This window comes from Typopeltis vanoorti, chromosome 25 (genome assembly GCF_054136105.1).
Source record: "Typopeltis vanoorti isolate ZY-2024b chromosome 25, IOZ_Tvanoo_1.0, whole genome shotgun sequence".
NCBI lineage: Eukaryota > Metazoa > Arthropoda > Arachnida > Uropygi > Thelyphonidae > Typopeltis > Typopeltis vanoorti.
This window is the reverse complement of record NC_143573.1, coordinates 5,201,256-5,222,975: the sequence shown is the minus strand read 5'-3', so window position 1 is coordinate 5,222,975 and position 21,720 is coordinate 5,201,256. Positions and strand designations below refer to the sequence as shown.

The 21,720-nt window shown below is 38.6% G+C and overlaps 1 protein-coding gene across 3 annotated transcripts in view; it reads left to right on the top strand.

The window, feature by feature from the left end:
- LOC150092492 (cholinephosphotransferase 1-like) overlaps window positions 1–21,720 on the top strand; it is a 195,506-nt gene that overhangs the window by 61,491 nt on the left and 112,295 nt on the right. The window contains exons 1-2 of one of the 3 annotated variants that reach the window (XM_090414334.1): window positions 2,474–2,685; window positions 20,280–20,439. In XM_090414334.1, the coding sequence (XP_090270460.1) occupies window positions 20,294–20,439 (146 nt within the window). In that variant the 5' untranslated portion in view covers window positions 2,474–2,685; window positions 20,280–20,293. Of the gene's footprint in view, window positions 1–2,473; window positions 2,686–20,279; window positions 20,440–21,720 lie in introns of those variants that run through there. The other 2 variants (XM_090414332.1, XM_090414333.1) reach the window with 2 other exon arrangements.

Sequence of the window (21,720 nt, the reverse complement as noted above, 5' to 3'; positions counted from 1 at the left end):
ACATTATATTACAGGAAAACAACTTACAGCAGAAACAAAATACAGAATCTTTTTCTTTTGAATACACTAACCATGATCGATTAATATGTTCTCCATTGCTTAGTTCCCTGGTGTAAAAATTTAATGAAAATTTCCTACCATTAGAGCTGCGCGGAAAAATGAAATCACTGTTTGGTTCTCTGGCGGCCCTTTTTTATGATTTCCAGTCTTTCGGCATCGCTTAAAGAAGGATTCCATCTAGCAGGATCAGTGTACCTATCAAGTTCATCACTTAAATCTCTAGATTCGGAAATTGTCATATCAGTCTCATTTTCGAAGTTCCTTGCAATGTCTGTGTTACTGGGATCCTAGTTAGAAGTACTTGCCATGAGCTCAGAATCATTGGTTTCAGTACATTTACTTATTTCCTCCTGCCTTACATCAGCTGATTCAGTTTTTAGATATTTAAGTAAAGTCTCGCTATGTTTTTGAATATCACGTTCTTTTTCCAGTTTCCGTTTGCGATATTCTGCACCTGATAGTTTTTTCTTTTATCGGACATTGTAATTTATTTGAATATTAAAATTGTTTTAAACCCTACAATAAAACATTATTATTAGTATGGTATTATTTAGTAATTAATGGAGGTTGAAACGCTACTTACTACTAATTTACATAAAACTCTAAAAAAAACTTATCACTGTAACAGTCACTAACACTGAGCAAAATCAACTTTCCTTGATACACGCTCAGAAACAACTGAAACGTTCTGTAGATTATAGTATCGACGGCTGTTACTCAAGGAGATGGACTCTAGTGGAAATTTCAATTACTTCGTATATGACTCGTTTTCTAGTACACGTGTCTTGCCTTAGGCAGTAATTCATATAATCGGATTAAGTTCCAAGTTCCCGTGTTTAGTTTACATGGTATGCATACACAATACTAAGAATTAGCATGATTAATACAAGTTTTTACAAATATATTTTATACAAAATAGTGGCACACAACAGTAGATAATATTTTAACATTTATTCCGATGAACAAAATTGGCCTTGGGAATGGCAGATTATGTTAAACTTTGAATTACTATTATTATATTATAATTCTTCTCATTCAGAATTTAACACCAGCTAACAGTGGAAAATTCAATTCATAGTAAGTTAACAAGCACAAGATGAAACTATAATATCGCATAATGAACTTTTAAATGCAGTTTTATTGCAGACTCCATTGGTGCGTATGCAAGGAATAGAGAGGAGAGCGAGAGGGAAAGGGAAAGAGAGTAAGCGAAGAATAACTCACATAGATTCGATTACCGAAGAGCATTACGCGACTATCATTGGTCGACGGATTGTCGGAAATAGAAACAGCATCATGGACATAAGTCACTAGTCAACTTATTATAAAAGCCGCGATCTTACGCAGTATTATTATTATTATTTATTCCACATCTTCATTTTATTCACTTTCATTTTGGCCGTCCCCCCCCAAAAAAAATTGTCGCCCCGTGCAAATGCACGCGTTAGACCGTCGGTAGAGCCGGCCCTGACGTGCGCATAGCATTCCTATTTAAAAGAATAGTGCAAATTTATCTACTTGCCGATCTAGTCGTCCCAGTGAAATAGTCTTCACTCTCCAACATCCACAGACAACCTTCTGCAGAGTTAATAGAGAGGCCCAAATCGCATGGTTTTGAATGTAAAATGAATTGTAGATGATTCCAGTTTCCACGTGTGTGTAATTACACCCTTCCCTATCCCCCCCCCACCTTCTTAGCTTATCGGAGGCCTGAAATGACTGACAATCTTGTTTGACTTAGAAAAAGGATTATTGTATTAAACTTTTAGACTTCAAAAGGTACAAATATGCTGCAGGTTTACAACCTTTAGTGAGCGGGATTGTCATAAAAAATTAAATGTAAGTAGTAAAAGCGATAACACTATTATTATGTAACACCTCCAGGAGTCCAAAGACTCATCGAGGGATGGGTGTGCCAACAGCATCAAACGATTGATCTCCTTTCAACTACTAACCGCGCTCAACCGTGTTTAACTTTTTGCGTGAGTCATTAGTATCAGAGGCTCTACCAATCGACCAACCTTTGTTGGCTAAATATTGTACATATATGTTATCAGTTTACCTAATATTTACGTGCATTAATGGTAGGTAAACGTCCAGTTTAGATTAAACATAAGAAGATGACTAGTTTTCCTTTTATGCCAGGCAGGCGACTAAATATAAATTTATTATACTCTGTTTCTTTCTTTTTTTGTATTGTGCAGCTATTGATTTTTTTCCTTACAATATGTTATATAAGTAAATAATGAAATATAAAGTGTTTAATAATTCTCTCGAGAGGATAAAGCCGCATGTAGCTTCTTCCTCATGTAGCTAATACCTAGCAGTTGTACAGTAGAAACTGCGCTGTCGCTTCTATTCAGAGAAGCGACTTTGCGTCATTCTGAAACAGTAGCCATCAGCTGGCGGATAGGTAGCGTCACTATCTACAGCCAATCGTTAACAAAATTTCACTGATAAAGCTGATGTTTTAAGGACGACGCTGTGTTAAAGGGAAAACATTCTACTGAAGCAAAGGATGAAATAAGTTTCTTCTGTTATCTGTGCGTGTATGTATGTATATCTTTTACATAGTGCTTGCAGATTCAAATAAAATTTTCTAATCCATTATATTGGATTCACCAGGTAAGTGAGCAAAGCAAGGCGCAGTGTTAAAATGCTTCATTTTCTGAAACAAATATACAGATAATTTCATCGTTCAAATAGCGTCTAACATTATATTTACAGGTTGTAATTTCTGTGGGAATAGTGTTTGTATCAAGGCAAGTTTATGCAGAAAAGTATGAAGAAAAGCTGGTTGCTTTGGCAGCGCATTTGTTCTACATCCTCAACGTCTTGTGCGTATATTAAATACCATAATTCGTGGTTTTATTAGAATAGCGTTCCCAGCTTCAGAAGCCCTGTGCATCCCATGAAAGAGCATTTTGTTTTCTACAGATGTTTTGTAGTCGCAATAACAGCGCAAGCAGCGACCTTTTAATTACTCCCGTGGAAAAAATAATCGCAAATTTGTCACGTGAGGGAGTATACTTGGTTTGAAAAAAGGAGAATAAATAATTTATATATATATATATATGAAGTGATTTTTACCAAAGATAATTCCCAAATATGATAATCATTAATGAAAAAAAAATCTGAAGTGAGTATGTACCCTAATCCGATCCGTCGTAGGAAAAGCCCTCGTGCCATGCATTCCGGTTGACAAAGAAATTTAAACATGTACCTTGCAAACGTGCTTTATCTAGTATAATGAGTAATTATTATGAAACATAGATTAAAAAGAGATGATCACATGGTAGTAAGGAAATGAAATTATACGATTATACTAAGAGATAATTACATGAAACTGCAGGTGATAGAGAGGACTGAGAGTTGAAGAGTGTTGTCAGATCTGCCCATAAATAAGGTAGATACATTACTTCCAATTGGGAAGAGTAAGCATGCAGTAGGACTCTTTAGTGTGGTTGGAAAGACTCTAGGTTCAGTCCCCTCTATAATGAGAGGAGTCATTATTAGGTGTTTTCAATATGTATGCCAGTCTCATATGGAGGCAGAGGGTTTTCTGTCCCTCTGAACAGGCAAACTGCTCCTGTGAACGCATCTACAGACAGGATACTAACTCTGAGATGGAAGAGATTAGATCCTTGCCATCTTATCTTTCTACTGCACATTATAGATGTAATTTTTAGTTGCATAAGTCAACCTCCTGGATGGAGATGACACTTGACAAGAATCCTGTGGTCTTGAAAGTTGCTACACATGGAATTTTTAGTTAAGGGGGGGGAATTACAGGGAAGGGGATTATAACAATCCTAGGAGGCAGCTTAAAGCAGTGCTATGGCATACGAATCTGCAAGGGAGGAGAGTTTGCATAGAAAGAAATGTGCATGGGAGATAATCAAAAGATACTTGAAGGAAGCAGTATCAGAATGCATACTCAAGGTTAGGAAAATGGATTAGATGGAGGAGCAGTAACTCCAAAGAAAGAAAATGTGGAGGATATATAAGAACAGCAAACTCATGAGCAGTACACAAGGAAAAAAGGAAGAATGGTATGGAAGCATAACTTTAATGAGTGCTGGAGCCAGTGTGCACCCAGAAGGGAGGGAAAGGGGCCCTTCCCCCTCAAAGAAAAAGGAAAAACACTAGAAATTTTTCCAGAAATCTTTTTCTAATTAAATCTAATTAATAAAATTCATTTTTTAATGTTTTGTCATGTCTTATATTTCTATTCTACTTATGAATTAGCGATCATTGCAGATGCTCAGTCATAGGTCGTATGCATTGCGTGTTGTGTATTCTCAAATTATCTACTCAACTCTCCCCCCCACCAAGATTAAACCCTGGGTGCGCTACTGGCTGGAGCAGTCAAAAATAGTTGTTACTGAGTGACCATTTTGTAAGGGTCTATCATCCGAATGAAGATATTGCTATGACAATTACCTGTGTGGGAAAGTAGTTGAACTAGAAGTAGTTTGGATATTGCAGAATCTGAATGTGCAAATAGCAATAAGATATCAGCCCACATATTATGAGACTATATAGAGGAATTGTAATTGCTTCTGACTGTTAAGTCTTAGCTCTCGTAAGGTCCCAAGGGAATTGAACAGGGGAAAATAGTTTCTTTGTATAAAGGAGGCTCCAAGACAAACTGTAGTGATTATAGACAGTTATACTGAATTTTTATATCTTGTGAGTGGTAGCATAGGTATTGGAGAAAGTGGTCAAAGGTAAAATTCAAGAATGCATAGATAAGAATGCAATACTCTGTTAGGGGTGGACAGCATAGCAGTTTGAAGGGCAGGTCATGCCTTAATAATTATCCTTTTCATCAACTTTGATGATGATTCAGTCAGCTGAATCATAAACGTGTATTTAGGCTTAGGTGCTGGTTTGCATTCATGTTGCACTTAAATGGATTAATTTACAGCACAAAGAAATAATTAAACAACAGGATTAATCGACTTCAATATTTCATGTCAATCACAGAGACATCATCAAGAATACAATGTTAAATTGTGATAATACACAAGAAACAATAAGCAAAAGAAATGAGGATTAAAATTTTTTTACATGATTAATTCAGAGAAAATTTTTCAGAACAGGTGTGTTGGTGAGAGAACTAGGAGCCATCCATGGAAACTGAGCAAAGGTGTTAGAACTATGATTTTTGCTTGGAGAGTAGTGAATGAGTGGCATGCCAGAGTCTGCTGTGGGTGCCATGACTGTGAATGAGTTCAAAGCAAAGTATGATACTGTGCAAATATTGGATAGTTCTTGGCATTATGTTAAGGGCCTCCCTCAATGAGTCTAAGGAATGACTCCTTGGATTTGCTCGTAATAATAAAATCCTATGAGGGGTGTGCCTTCTATGGGTGCTGTTGGCTAAATAAAAATAGATAAAAAAAGTGATATCAAGGAAGGGGAAAGTCACTGGTGGAGTGCCTCATGGCCCTAAAACAGACCCATGAGGCACTCCACTAGTGACTTTCCCCCTTCCTTGATATCGCTCCCCCATACACAACCCGTTGATACCCACCAGACAGCCAGTCTCCAATCCAATCTACTAATTCAATATCCAACCCCATCTGCTCTAGTTTGACTGTTAACTTATCATGAGGTACTCTATCAAAAGCCCCTACGAAATCCAAGCATACTACTGTATATCCCTCTCCTCTGTCCAAGGAAGCAGTCACCCCATTATAATAAGCAAGTAGATTACTAAAGCATGATCTCCCTTTAGCAAATCCATGCTATCCATCAAAGATAACACCACTGTAGTCAACCCAACTCTGGATCCTAGTTCTTACAAGCTTCTCCAACAACTTAACCACAACATCCGACACACAGATAGGCCCACAATTGGATGCTCGAGCTTAATCACCTCCTTTATGAAGTGGCACAATCTTGCCCTCCTTCCACTCCTTAGGAACTTGACTGAGTGCAAGACTCGTATTAAAAAAATACATGAAATATTGTTTGAAAGGAGTAGTAGCAGACTGCATATCTAGAGTCAGGAGGATAAATCAAGTGAGAGTTAAAGGGAGGAGTAGTAGTATCATTAAGTAGAAATGGGCAGATAGGAACAAGATAATGTATGGGGGGTTTAGCATGGTTTTGTGAAAGGCAGGTCATCCAAAAAAAAAAACAGAAAAGAAAACTTTAGGAGGAATTTAAAGAGGGCATCAGCAAGCACATAGCATTATAAAACACAAGCTAGAAGGGTGATGTATAATTATATAGTTATATGTGCCTTACATAACAAAACTATACTTATTTTTTCAAATATTTTGTTTTGCATATGTTGTTAGACATCATCGTCAAGCAAAGCAGAATAGTAAGTAATTTTACAATAGAACAGAGCACATGCACTAAATTTGAATCCCCTCTGTACATGTAGTTGCATATTTATTACATTTTTAGCCTATTATTTTTTAATTTATTATAATTTAACTTAATTATCAATCTGTGTATAGCATCTGAGTATAACAATTTCCCAGACTGTTGGGATGGTAAGGAAGTTTATTATTATTATTATTACTACGGGCGACTCCAAGGAGTCCTTAGACTCATCAAGGGAGGCCCTAAACATGTCCACACAACTATTCGACATTCTCACAGTATCGATCATACCTTGCCTTGAACTCATTCACTGTCATAGCACCCACAACAGACTCTGGCAGCTTATTCCACTCATTTACCACTCTAAAAGTAAAGAACCCAGCTCTAACACCCTTACCAACCACACTCTTGCCCAGCTTCCATAGATGTTCCCTAGTCCTCCCACCACCAGTCCTGATCTCAAAAATATCCTCTGAATTAATCCTATAGAAACCCTTCAGCAATTTGAATGTCTCAATCATATCTCCTCTTTTCCGCCTATCAACCAATTTCTGCAACCCACAAATCTTCAACCTGTTCTCATAAGGTTCATTCCATAGACCTGCTATCATCTTGGTCACTCGTCTCTGGATCCTCTCCACCTCCTCCCCATTAAGAAGAAACCTAGGTGACCAAATCTGGGCACAGTAGTTGAGATGATGTCACTTCTATGCTGGAAAGTGGACTATGATACAGTCACCCTGCTCAGCCAGGAGTTGGTTCTGTGGATTCCAGTCTTGGTGGAAAAGATGTTGTTTTGCCTGTGGCGGTGATGCTCGTGTAGGATCTGACTTCTCACCTTTTGTTTGAAGGCTGCAAGGAGTTGGTCAGCTGCCTCTCTCTGTGAAGTTGCTGTGCTGTCTGGTCTTGTATGTCTGAGGTAGAAGCTGTATATTACTGCTTTTGCAGTGATGAAGAGGTAATTGCAGAATGAATGATTATGACTCTGCATGGACAAGATTGAAATACTCCTCTTCTGTATAAACTATATATAGATAGATAGATTTAAATCCTATGCACTAGACATCTATAAGATATTATAGATCCTTGATGTGAATGCAGCTATGGGATTAACTGTTATATCAGCTTGCGTATGATCAGAATGTGCTAGAGAGGAGCCTCCATGACTGAGGTAGAAAATTATCAACCAGTCAGCATCTCAGGAGTGGTGGTCATACTAATAAAGAACTTGGTTAGGGAAAAAATAGAAAAATTCAGGACTGAGTGGATGGGAATAAGATACTATATATAGGTTTCAGCATGATTTTTATGAAGGTTCATGCCACAGTAATTTATTCATTTTTTATAATAAAGTGATGGCTTAGTTGAATGAAGGTAATGACTACATGATGATAATGCTAATGGACTTTGCAAAGACATTCAACAAGATTCTGCATGAAACTATATGGAACTGTTACATAAATTGCAGCAAATAGGGATGGATATGAAGCTGGTGAGGTGATTAAGAGGGTGGCTGATGGAAAGATATCAGAGTAGATGTTGAAAGTTTTTCCACTTGGTTATATTATAAATTAAAAATGCCAAGAAATTATATTCTTGGTGTCATCCATTATTATCCAAGTGTAAGTAAACAAAATTTGCCATGATGTAACTTCATCACCTGGCAACTCGTATATATATAGAGGCTAAAGCCTTCACATGAATTGCTTTAGTATCTCATAATACAATGCACATATCCTTATAGACATGTATAATGCTATGCATTATGGGAATGGGCCACTATCCAGATTGGTTGCATTATATAAGTGAAGGGAATTTGCCAAAAACTTGGGCAATCCCCCAGATCACTCCAAACTCAGCAAGTGCAAGTAATCTGAAGGATCATTTTACTCAGCGGTGGTACCACTCTGTGAGAAACTGCAAGAAACTAATGAGTTTGGGGAAGCTGTTAGACTGAGTTCAAGCTCAAAATGCATATTGCAAAAAAGTGGCTCAAAATAGCTCAGTTATCTCGATGAGTCTTCAGACTCCTTGGAGGTTTCACAAAATAATAATAATCTGGTTACTGAAGAAAGCATCCTAACAAGCAGATTATTATACCTCTTTGTAACAACTTAATGAGGCACATTCTAGACTATTTTTCATAGATTAGTTTTTTAGAGAGGAGGATCCAGAGGTGAATTACCAAGATGGTGGCAGATCTATAAAATGCTCCTTATGAGGATAGGCATATTTATCTGCCAGCATGACTGGCTGAGTGTTAGTAGAAGCAGATCTGCTCTCCAACCTGTGAGGCTGTGAGTTTGAGTTCTTCTGTGGGCATGGATGTTTGTGATTGTCTTTAGGTGGTAGATGAATTTCATCGCCTGTTGTGAGACCACCACCCCATTCACTGGATTCCATGGGGTTGATATTTGATTATGTATAAAATACAAAAAAAAATGTAAAATTAATAACAATTTGCTGATCAGTTGGCCGAATGGTTAGCTTACCTGTTCTCCAACCAACAGGCTGTAGTTTCAAATCTTGCTGTGGTCATCTGTGTGATTGTCTTTAGGTGGGAGATGAATTTCATTGCCAGCATGAGACCACTGCCCCACTTACTGGAAGGGCAAAAGTGGTTTGAAAAAGTTCCATGGATGTTTGTGATTGTCTTTCGACCTCCAGGGAGTCCAAAGACTCATTGAGGGGAAGACACCTACCCTACAGATCTCTATCTCTGCCACTCAATCCACCAACTACAACTAACCGAAACTATACCAACGCCATCTACCACCCACCACCACAACTATTATTTCCAAAGACAATCACAAACATCCATGCCCACAGTGGGATTCAAACCTGCAGCCTTTTGGCTGGAGAGTGGATATGTTAACCACTTGGCCAAACCAGGCCAGCTATAATATAATATATAGCTGGTCTGGTTGGCCGAATATATAATTGATAAAATATATATTCGGCCAACTGAATGTTATATATATATATTTATAAAATTTCATTTTATAAATATATATATAAAATGAAAAAACTATTCCTTGCCTGCCCACAGTACAAAAATGTACTATAGGTTTAGAAATAACTTTTTGTGAATGGGTGGGAGCAACATGAAAAAAAACAACAAAAAACATAATCCTTAGTCCATCCACAGTACAGCACTATAATTTTTCAGGTATCTCCATGCAGTTAGTGAGAGAAACCCACTCTAACCATTGTTCACACAGCCCCTATCATACATCTTGAACACCCTCACAATCACCTCTGACAACTCATTTCATCATTTGCCATCCTCCAAATAAAAAAATCTCTTCCTAATGCCATTTCTAACCACACTGGTGTGTAGTTTCCAGGGTTGACTCCTTTTTGCAATATATTTCATTTTTTTAATTATATTTAGTACTTAAATGTTCTGATGTTTGTACTTTTTTTTCCCTCTTATTTATTAATTGAATAATTATTAAAGATTACGCTACTCGGCAGTAAGGAATGATGGTGGATTCAGCAGCAGTCGCAAGTGGCGTAACGCCAAGTTCTCCGCCATTTAAGAACTCAATTATTAGCAATATCATAAGGGACTTTGTGGCATGCAGTACTTGCGGCATGTATGCATCTCGGGAATTACATATGTGGCTTGTTAAAGAGAGTGGAGAGCGTATGTGCGCAAAATGCAGGCAGTTGGAGGAAATAAGTAGATTAGATATATCGATATCCGACTTTGTTGCTCCAGGAACGGGGAATGAATGTAGGAAGACAAGTAGTGTGATAGGAGACAATGAGAAAATAATAGTTGATAGTGTGGAAGGTGTGAGTGACTGTGAAAGTTTAGGAGATGGTTTTGTTTGGGAGAGTGAATTTAGATTAAGAGTGACTGACCTGCAGAGGGAGATAGATGAGTTGAAAGAGGAGGTGGAATGTCTTGTGAATGAGAGCAGAAGTATGAAAGATAAGATTAGGAGAATGGAAGAGATAAATGCAAGGCAAATCAGAGTAGGAGAAAGAGAGAATTTAGGGAGTATGAGTGAGAGGTATGGGAGTGCTAGAAGAGGAGAGAATGGAAACAGTAGAAGAGAGGGAATGAGAGAGAGGTATGGAAGTGCTAGAAGAGGAGAGAATGGAAACGGTAGGAGAGATGGAATGAGAGAGAGGTATGGGAATGCTAGAAGACGAGAGGATGGAAACAGTAGTAGGAGAGACAGAATGAGAGAGGGATATGGAAGTGCTAGAAGTGGGGAAAATGGAAACAGTAGGAGAGAGGGAATGAGAGAGATGTATGGGAGTGCTAGAAGAGGAGAGAATGGAAACAGTAGAAGAGAGAGGGATGGGAATGAAAGAAGAGGAGAGAATGGAAACAATAGGAGCGAGGGAATGGTAAGAGATATAATGTATGGGGACCCAATGATCCGTGGTGTTCAAGATAGGATGCATGAGGAGTGTTTGCCAGGAGGAACAATAGAAAGGGTGGCTATGGCAATTAAGAGAGGTGAAAGGGTGGATGAGATGATTGTGATGGTAGGAAAGAATGACTTGAGTGGTAATGTAAGTCGGGCAGCGAGAGATATGAGATTTTTGCTTGAGACTGTACGGAAGAAGACAGAGAGAGGAAAAATAGTGTGCATGTTGCCTAGGTATGATAATGATGAGCTGAGCAGATGAGCGGTGATATTGAATGGCATAATAGCGAGAATGTGTGACAAGAGAGGACTGGTATACGTGGATGCTTGGAGTGCGTTTGAGGAAAGAGAGGAATTGTATGCGAGAGACCGTTTACATTTGAATGAGGAAGGACATAGGCATCTGGAGAGATTGCTGTTCTGAACGAGTCAGTGTGTCCCAGGGAGGATGATAGCAGGGGTGGCCTCTTGTGGGAATGGATACTTGGGAGAAGGGAGACAATGTGAGGTAACACTGAGCCCAGTGGAGTCTAGAAGGGATAATGCTGGGTATAGAAACAATGGCATTTATATGCTTTATACTAATGCCAGGAGTATCCGGAATAAGGGAGAGGAATTGGTGGCACAGATAGCATCAGCCTGGAAAATTATTGCGATCACTGAGACGTGGTTGACAGAAGGGGATATAACAACAGGAATAGAAGTCGCTGGGTATAGCATTTTTCGTCAGGATAGGAGGGGAAAGCATGGTGGTGGTGGGGTACTGCTTATGATAAGTGATGACCTATGTCCTCTAAGAGTGGAGAATTTGGAAGGAAGTGAGACAAATGATTTTGAGAGCGTATGGTGTGAGGTAGAGGTAGGCAAGACAGGATATTTAGTGGGGTGTTGCTACAGACCCAGGAGCACAGAGGATGGGGACCAGGAGATGTTTAGACAGCTAAGTTTGGCAAGTGCAAGAAGAATGATTGTTATGGGAGATTTTAACTTCAGTAGTATAAATTGGAGAGAGGAAGATGCATGTAGCAATAGGGGAATGGAATTTCCAGAATTCTTGAGGGACAAATGTCTTAGGCAACATGTAACAGAGGGAACAAGAGGTTCAAAAGTTTTGGATTTGGTTATAGCATCAGAAGAGTTGATAATAACTGAGTTGATGTCCCACCAGTTGGAGAGAGTGACCATATGGTGTTGACTTGGAAAATGAATAGACATGCAGGAGTATCAAAGAGACGAGAACTTATGTGGAATTATAAGGCAGGTGATTATAATAGTCTTAGACGTCAACTTCGGGAAGTTTCATGGAGGCAGGAATTGGAAGGCCGGGATATCACTAGTGCGTGGGAAATTGTGAAAGAATACTTGTTATCAGCAATGGTAAGTTGTATACCACGAGTGAAGAAGAGGACGCAATTTGGAGTAAAGTGGATGACAAACAATATTAAACAGGAATTGCATGTGAAAAAGAGGCTATGGAAGAGATATAAGGAGACAGGTGAGAAGAAGATGCATGAAGAATATAAGACACAGGCCAGAAGAGTGACTAGTGTGGTAAGGAAAGTGAAACTGGAATATGAGAGGCGATTGGCCCTAAGATCCAAAGAAAATCCTAGGGAATTTTTTAGCTATGTGGCCAGTAGGAGGAGAAATGACTGTGGAAGAATGATATTGTTGGATAAAAATGGGAATAGAGTGACTGATGCAGAGGACATAGTGGAATTGTTCAATGAACACTTTATTGGAGTATTTCATCCTAGAGGAGTCAGTTTTAATGCTAGAGGGATAGGACTGGTTCGAGGTCTGGAGGTACAGGAGGAGAGTGTGTTTCAGATACTGAGTGCTCTGGATGTCAGTAAAGCTGTGGGACTGGATGGTATTTCACCATGAGTTTTGAGAGAATGTGCTAGGGAATTGACAGTGCCTTTAACGTGGCTTTTCAATGAAAGTCTGGCTTTGGCAAAGGTACCCAGGGAATGGAAGGAAGGTAAGATAGTGCCATTGCATAAGGGTGGTAACAGACTGGAAGTGTCTAATAATAGGCCAGTCTGTGTCATCAGTAGTTGTTAAGATCTTGGAGAAAGTAGTGAGGGACCGTATACAGCATTGGGCAGATGAGGGTAATGTTATCTGTGAGAATCAACATGGATTTGTGAAAGGACGCTCTTGTTTTAGCAATATGCTAGCCTTTTATAATAAAGTTTCAAGAACATTAGATGAGGGAAAGGCATATACTGCAATTTTCTTAGACTTGGCAAAGGCATTTGACAGGGTGCCACATGATAAGCTGATATTTAAGTTGCAGCACATGGGTCTGGATGTCAGATTGGTCAACTGGATTCAGGATTGGCTGTCTGATAGGTATCAGAGAGTTGTGTATGGTGGAGCAGTTTCCAGGAGGCAGAGGGTTACAAGTGGGGTCCCACAGGGCTCAGTACTAGGACCTATATTGTTTAACCTTTATATCAATGACATAGCCAGTGGATTGCAGGGGGATATTCAGTTGTTTGCGGATGATGCGAAGCTGGGAAGGATTATTAGTAATAGTGCAGATGTGGTAGCCCTGCAAGAGGATTTAAATAAGCTAGATAGATGGGCAAATGAATGGAGGTGTCAGTTTAATGCAGCAAAATGTAAGGTCTTGAGGTTTGGGAAACATCGATGGGATGCTGCATACTCTATGGGAGGCGTTATACTGGAGGAAGTAGGGGAGACAAGAGATCTGGGGTTGATGATTGATAGAAACCTGAAGTTTAGGGGACATATTGCAAAGGTGGTGAAGGTGACACAGAGGATTGCTGCAATTATGAGAAGGACACTAACCTGCAGAGAATAAGCGGGTTATCATTCTGTTGTATAAGTCTCTGATCAGACCACACTTAGAATATTGTTCTCAGATTTGGTCCCCAGGATTTGAAGGGGATAAATTAACTGTGGAAAAGATACAAAGACGGATGACAAAGACAGTTTCAGGACTGTACAAGGATAGTTATGAGGATCGGCTGAGGGAATGTGGACTGCAGAGTTTGCTGGATAGAAGAAGGAGAGGTGATATGATTGAGACTTTTAAACTGTTGAGAGGTGGTTACAGGGTTGACACTGGGGAGTTCTTTCGCTTGGTTGAACAGCGGGAAGGAGTGATGACAAGAGGCCATCCCTGGAAGTTACGAAAGGAAACTGTGAGCAAGAGGGTAAGGAGTGGTTTCTTTGTGTGGAGGGTGGTTGAGCCGTGGAATGCATTGCCTGATGGAGTGGTGGGAGCGAGAACGGTCAGTGAGTTTAAAGAGGGGTATGATAGACTTTGTGTTTCTCAAGGGGGGGACCTCCCCTTGATGAGTCTTGACAGACTTTATGTCTTAGGAAGGACCTCCCTCGATGAGTCTTTTGACTCCTTGGAGGCCTGAATAATAATAATAATAATAATAATAATAATAATAATAATATTGAAAAAAAAAAGTCTTCAGTGTTAGTCTATAAAACTCCTTTAGTAACTTATGTTTCTGTCAAGTCCCCTCCTTTTTGTCTATCAGCTAGTTTTTGAAACACACAGACCTGCAATCTATTCTCATAGGAAACATTCCATATACCTGCCATAATGTTCATCTTCATGGTATACAGGCACCCAGAAGTAGAATGAATAATAAGTATTGCTGCTTGTCAGTGTTCAACAACCACCTAATCTGATATGCCATTTTGGTCACCTTTTGCAAAAATTCTTTCTATACTTCAACTCCTTGTCCACAATCCCTGGCCTCATCAGTTTAATTAGCTTCTCCATTTCCTGCAATTCAGTTCCATCAATATAGTACACAGCTTGTGATCTCTTCATTCCAATCTTACACTTTGACATATTAAACTGGTAGCCATTGTCCTTACCCATACTGCTAGTTAATCCAAGTCGGCCTGTGGATCATTTCATTGACTATTGCTTTTCCAACCTGCATCATTGGGAAACAAATGAATATTTCCCCTTAAATCTTTCCTATATCACTGATGTACAAATTAAACAGCTGCAGACCAAGTACTGAGTCCTGCAGTACACCACTAGTTATCCATCTTCTCCTGAGTTGAATTCCCTTATACACTACTTCTTTATGTCCATCATTCACTCTGTTATTCAAATCACCAGCTTTATATTATTATTACCTCATGGAGTCAAAGACTCATTTGAGAGGTCCTTTTATCACACACACAGCTCATTATGCCATGTCTTAAACACACTCAAACTCCTTGCAGACATCACACTCTCAGGCAAGGCATTCCAATCATTTACAACTCTACACGAAAAAAACCTGCCTTTCATTCCCCTACTCACACCCTCTTTATACAGTTTCCAGTTCCCATATCCATCCTCATTTGCTCCAATTTATGTAATAGAGCTCCATGTGGAATTTACAGTGTCACAGTATATCCATTTCCAGTATCCGACTGAGTTATCATTTTATTATATAAAAAAAAAATTAAATAGATTATAAAGACAAGATCTACCCTTCACAAAACCATGTTGCCTTCTAAAGAGTATCATATTCCTATCTACGCATTTTCGAATTCTGTCTTTTATTAACTTCTCCAATACCTAAACCACCACTCTTGAAATATTAATCAGCCTATAATATAGTATGTTTCTTCTGTCTTGGAGCTTCCTTCATGCATGGAATTAGGTTGCTCTATTCCCTTGGAGCTGAAATGTTCCTTGAACTGAGGCTTTAGATAGCTTGGTCAAAAACTTGTCTCTTAACATTCTCCTAACACATAGGCTGTGATATGCTGTCTAATCCTTTGTGTGGCTATGTTTCCATAAAGGTTCTAAAATATTGTAAACACTTTCAGTCCATCTACTTCCATCAATGTTACATCTGGCATTGCAAAATCTCCACTTGGATAGTATATACCCTTGCAAAATTATAACTCAGTAACTCATCTATTTCATTTGCTTTTGTTGCCTTCTTATCGTCAGCACCTGTTAGTCATCCCTCCATAGTAATTCTTCCTTTTAATCACCACATAGTGAAATAGCTCCATCGGCTACCTTCCTTTCTCCTTAGCTTTGGCCTTATTTACCATACAGGTTGCACACTTCATGTCTATTCCTTGTACTGCTCCTGGACTGATCACTCTTTCTTTATTCCCTTAATAACTTTTTCTTTTTTTATTCAACTCCTGTTTAATATGATGATATTCATCCATCTAACTCCTGCCTGATTGTTCCTCCTGACTCTGAATACTACTTCCTTCAAACACCCTTTGGCCACCTCCAATGCACTGCTATTATCTCTCCTCCACATTTTTGTGTTGTGGCTGTTCTAAGCCGACTCTTCAGTTTTGTCATAATCATCTGCTTTTGTAATTCCACACACTCCTTACCAGAAATTTCTGCATGTCTTGTTGTCTCCCAGATCAAGACCACATGATTGCTTTTCCTAAGCAGAGGCAGTGAGGGTTACATTGATACTGTTAAGTTCTCTGATGCAGTAACTAGATCCAGCATTCTTGAACTTTGAGTCCTCAACTTTGCATGTTGTCTCAAGGTAATCATCTTTTAGCAGCTGTATACATTCCATTTCCTTCCCTCCTTGTGATTATTCCTCTTTCTAGTCTACTTCCCCATAGTTGAAATCCCTCCCCCATGATAATTACTTGTCATGCACTCCATGCACTAATTTGCCAAAACATGGAATTTACATTCTCCCTTATATCCTGGCTTGTAGCAGCAACCAAATATATGTTCCATGTTGTTTTGGTCTCTTTCTCACACCAGACAGCCTCAAGGTAACTGCTTCTGCATCCAAGTCCTCCTGGTGTACTTTCCTCATTTTGGATTCAATTTTCCTGCTATCATTAGCAAACCCTTCTTCTATTCTTTTCTCATCCGTCCGTTCTTCTAAAATACTATACCCCTTGCATTTGTTGACTATATCATCTTTCATCAATCAGTAATGCCTTCAACGTTTGACCAAGTTGAACTAACCAATGCCAAAAACTCCTCACTCATTTCAAATACTTCTGGCATTAGTATACGTACATAATACCAGAGATCACTCTGGCATTGTGTATAAACATAGATCATAGTATGGAAACATATTATGACTCTCCCACTTACATGAGGAGAGATGATAGCAGTGCATTGTCTAGGTTGCTTGTATCCACCCTCATCTGTGCCCTTCCCCCCAAAAAAATCTCTAGTTTTCCTAACTCTGTACTCTCACTGGCAATACTTCTGCAAGACATGCAATTCCCGTTCCACTCAAATGTACCATCCACTGTACATAAGTCCTGTCATCCAACAGACTCACTTCACAATCCATAAACTCCATACTGATTTATTCACAATCATAGCTCATCTTCTCAGGTTGCCTCTATCATACTATACTGTGGCAGCAGATTCAAAATTTTTACTTTCTCATTCTTCTTATTTGTTTGTAACAGCAACTCTTTCATATCATCTTGCATACTATACTTGTCACCTGCTAGATCATTAGTATCAGCTAAAATAATTTTTTACTTTCCATTTTGCATCTTTAAGCATTGCTAACATCCTTCATCTTGCCTTCAAGGAAACATGATTTCATCACACTCTCCTCAAGCACACCTTTTATCATGGAATCACCAATGTACATAATTATTATTAACATCTGATCCTCCCCATGGAGTCAGACTCATTGTGGGAGGTACACACTATTGCACACAATACTCATCCAACAATGCTTTAAACTGATTCAATGTGTCTATACTCACCAACTACTCTCCATGCAAAGAATCTTCTCCTCACACCCTCCTTATACAGTTTACAGTGATGGTCTCTTGTTTACTCCCTCTCCCATTCTATGAAAAATCACTTCCATGTCAACTTGACTAGCTTATGTGTCTCAATCATATCCCCCCTATTCATGAAGCTTTGCAACTTACATTCTCTAAATCTGTCGTACTCCACATTCCAAAGAACACTGACCACCTTGGTGAATCTTCTCTGGACCCTTTCCAACATATCCTCATCACCATGAAAACCTGGTGACCAAATCTGTGCACAATAATCCATATTGAGAGCTGATCAAGGCCTTATACAATAGCATCATAACCTCTCTATTTCTGCATATCAGGGTCCACTGCATCATTGGCATTATCCGATGTGACATCTTCACAACTTGTGCAATGTGGCTCCTGAATTTCAGGTCTTGTCCACTATCACTCCTAGATCTTTTATCTTCTCTACTTCCTTTAAAGTTTCCCCACCAAGTGTGTACTTTGCACCCCATGGTTGCTTACCAAATCCGAAAACCTTACACTTTGCAACATTGAACCGATAGTTCCACTTACTTGCCCGTTCATGCAATCTATTCAAGTCCTCTTGTAAGGCCATAACATCTGCTTGACTCTGCATTGCCCTCTCCCCAGTTTTGCATCATCTGCAAACATCTGCATATCACTAGTTAAACCCATCCCAATATAATTAATAAATTGAACAACAATGGTCCCAAAACTGAACCCTGTGGTACACCACTTGTGACCTTTCTCTTTTGGGATACTGCACCTCCATAAAAAAAACTTTCTGATACCTACTGTATTTGACAGCAAGTCATTAATACAACTCAGAGTCTGTTATGCAATCCCATCTGTTTCAATTTATTTACCTGCTTGTCTTGTGGTAGTCTATCAAAAGCTTTTGCAAAATCCAAGTACACTACTGTATATGCATCTCCCCTATCCAAGGTATTTGTCACCTTGTTATAGTACATAAGTAAGTTAGTGAAACATGATCTCCCTTTAACAAACCCATACTGATAACCACAGAGAATACTGCTGTTATCAACTCATTTTTGTATCCTACTTCTTAGCAATCTCTCCAGTAACTTCACCACAACTCCAGATATACAGATTGGCCTATAATTGAAGCTACAACCTTATCACCACATTTATGTAGCCAAATGATTTTACCCTCCTTCCACTCCTTTGGCCTGTGCTGTTGCAAGACTCTTATTAAACATGCATGCTACTACCAATTTCCTGGAACATTCCCTTAAGATGTGTGCTGATATATCATAAAAAAAATCCTCAAATACCTCCTACTCACTCACCATTAAGCCATCCTCTCCTATGTCCTCTACACTTAAGTTCCTCATGATGAAACACCCTTATAAATTGATCGCTGAATACCCTCAACAATGTCTTTTGCAGCAGTTACCATTCTACCATCCACTTCCATCTTATCATGATCATTTTCCTTCTATTTGCCACATATCTAAAAAATAAAATAAAAACTAGGGTTTTTCTTCACCTGATTGCCAATATCTGCTCATACTGCACTTTTGTTTTCCTTACTGAGTCACCCTTCTGGCTTGTTCTTTATACTCTTCATGTAACTGATTATTACCATTATTTATCTTGTACTTCCTCCAAAGTACCTTATTTTTCTAGATTTCATCCTTAAGCTCCACATTCATCCATTTTACACCTACCTTATTCAGCCTTTTTGGCCTTTAACACTTTTGCCAACTGGAGGAAAGTGCGAAACCCCCTCTCACAATTACATCCTATGAAACGATCAGATCTAAAACTCTTAATCCTCACGTGCCCTCCTTCATGTGCTGCCTGAGATAGTTATCCCTCAAGAACTTAAGAAATTAATTTTCCTTATTCCCAAATACTATCTCTTCATTCCAGTCTATACCACCATAATTAAAATCACCCATAATAATTACCCTTCTTTTGTTCACTAATCCAAGTTGTTTATATATTGTTTCTTCATCACCACCCTCCACATTCCCAGGTCCATAGCAACATCCAGCCTGTTAACCTCCACGTTACACCACACTTCCTCATAACCATTGCCACTATTTCCCTCTTTCATGTCCACCTTATGTGGACATAATTCCCCTACTATCATTGTCAGCAGCACTCTCCCTCCCTTCCTTCTTGTCCTTTCTATCCTCACAAAAAGTACTATATCTTTCCATTTCTATTGCCATTAGAATATCATCTTCATTCAACCATGATTCACTTATTCCAATGATTTTGGAGTGAATAAACTCAATAAGTGAAACCATTTCATCTCCCTTATTTCTGATACTTCTGGCATGTGTAAACAAACACAGTAATTCATTTTTAGGTCTATAACCAGTCCTATCCAAGCTACTTGTTATGATTTGCTCTCCACACCTGTCCAATCACCTTTATCACCACTTACTACATATATCTGGAAGCAGGCTACTTCAAATAAATACTTTACTGGTTTTCAAAAGTATACTTCAGATACATTTTCTGATTGCTTTGCTTGGCCTTGCATGGTATTAGTTTCTAAAAGCAGTTAAAGTATTCTTTTACATAGCTCCACTTGCCTAGAGCCCAAAGTATGATATATCTATTGCACTGTGCACATACATGGTCAGTATTAAGTACTAATTAATAAAAATCCACTTGAAATGTGAATAGATTCCTAATATAATAATTTTGACTATCTAGAAAAAATATAGTATTAAAATTGCTTTTTTTTTCCAGATACATGAAATAAAATGGTGCATGCAGTAATTGAAAGAAAATCTACAGACATAAATCCAGGTTGGATTTTGACAACAGATCAGATAGAAGTCTTAAGAAGAAAACCATATTTGTATAATGCAACTGCTGGTTCTGTACTAGAGTTACTTTTTCTACAAAGGTAAAATTCTGTTTGTGTGAAAAAAATTTTACCATTATTATTATTATTATAGCAACCTCCATGAAGTTGGCAGACTCATGGGAGGCACACTTAACTGGCTACATATTTATCATATTAAACTTTGAATTTGTTTATGCTCCCTGCATTTATAAAGTCTTCTGCGCAGTCTTCTGCATTACAAATTTTTTCACTTAATGTGAAAAATGTATTCCTTACGCAACTTCTAGGAACTGGCCTCTCATTCTTCCCCCTCACCTTCACACTTTTTATAATCTACTCTGTAATTAGTTGCATAAAATCCCCTCACTAATTTAAATGTCTGTCATATCACCTTTTTTTCCTGCTTTCCCTCAGCTTCTCTGCATCATCAACATTTCAAGAGTCCTGATAATACTTTGATTTTGTTTGTGGGCCCTTCCAGTATTTTCACATCACTGAAGACTAGGTGACCAAATTTGAATATAGCAGGCCACAAGTAGTCCAATGCCTTATACAGTGACACCATCACCACCTCTTTATCCTTGCCAGTATACTCCTTACGATAGCAGCAATATTATTTGCAATATGTATTCTGAACTTTAGTCTATTGTCACTAAAGTCACTCTTGATCCTGAATTTCATCCACTTAAAGCATAATTCTACCAGTAGAATACAAAGTGTAGCACTATGCATGTATTAATATTAAAACTATAGCCTCTCATTCGTCCAAGTGAGAAGCTTAAATTTTCCTGAAGGGAGTTATCATCAACACTCCTTATGAATTTCCCTAGGTTTGCATCACCAAAACAACTGAAGATCCCCAGTCAGTCCACATTAAATGTCATTACCAAAATGTTAAGCATTTTGTTAATGATATTTATCCCCAAAATACCAAGAACAGACCTCCTGAGACACAACGCTGGTTGCTGTCCTTTTCTGAGATGCCCCATTATACACAACTTACTTGTATTGTTCAGAGAACCAATAACAAACTCATCCTTCACAAACCCATGCTGAACATTTATAGAGGGATATGTTTGGGATGGCTTTGATTGCGAGAATGAATTTTAGGTGGGAGATGAATTTCATACCTCTGTGTAAGACCACCACCTGCTTACGGAAAGTCTGGGGTGGCTTGAAAAAGTTCCACATTTCGTCTCTAGAACAGAGTTTGCAGACTATGTAAAAATAAAAGTACAAAAAATTTATTATTATTATTATTAAGAGAAATCTCCAGAGAGTTGGGGGGGGTCACCAAGGAGGCCACATACTACACGCACAGCTATCATATTTGTTCTTGAA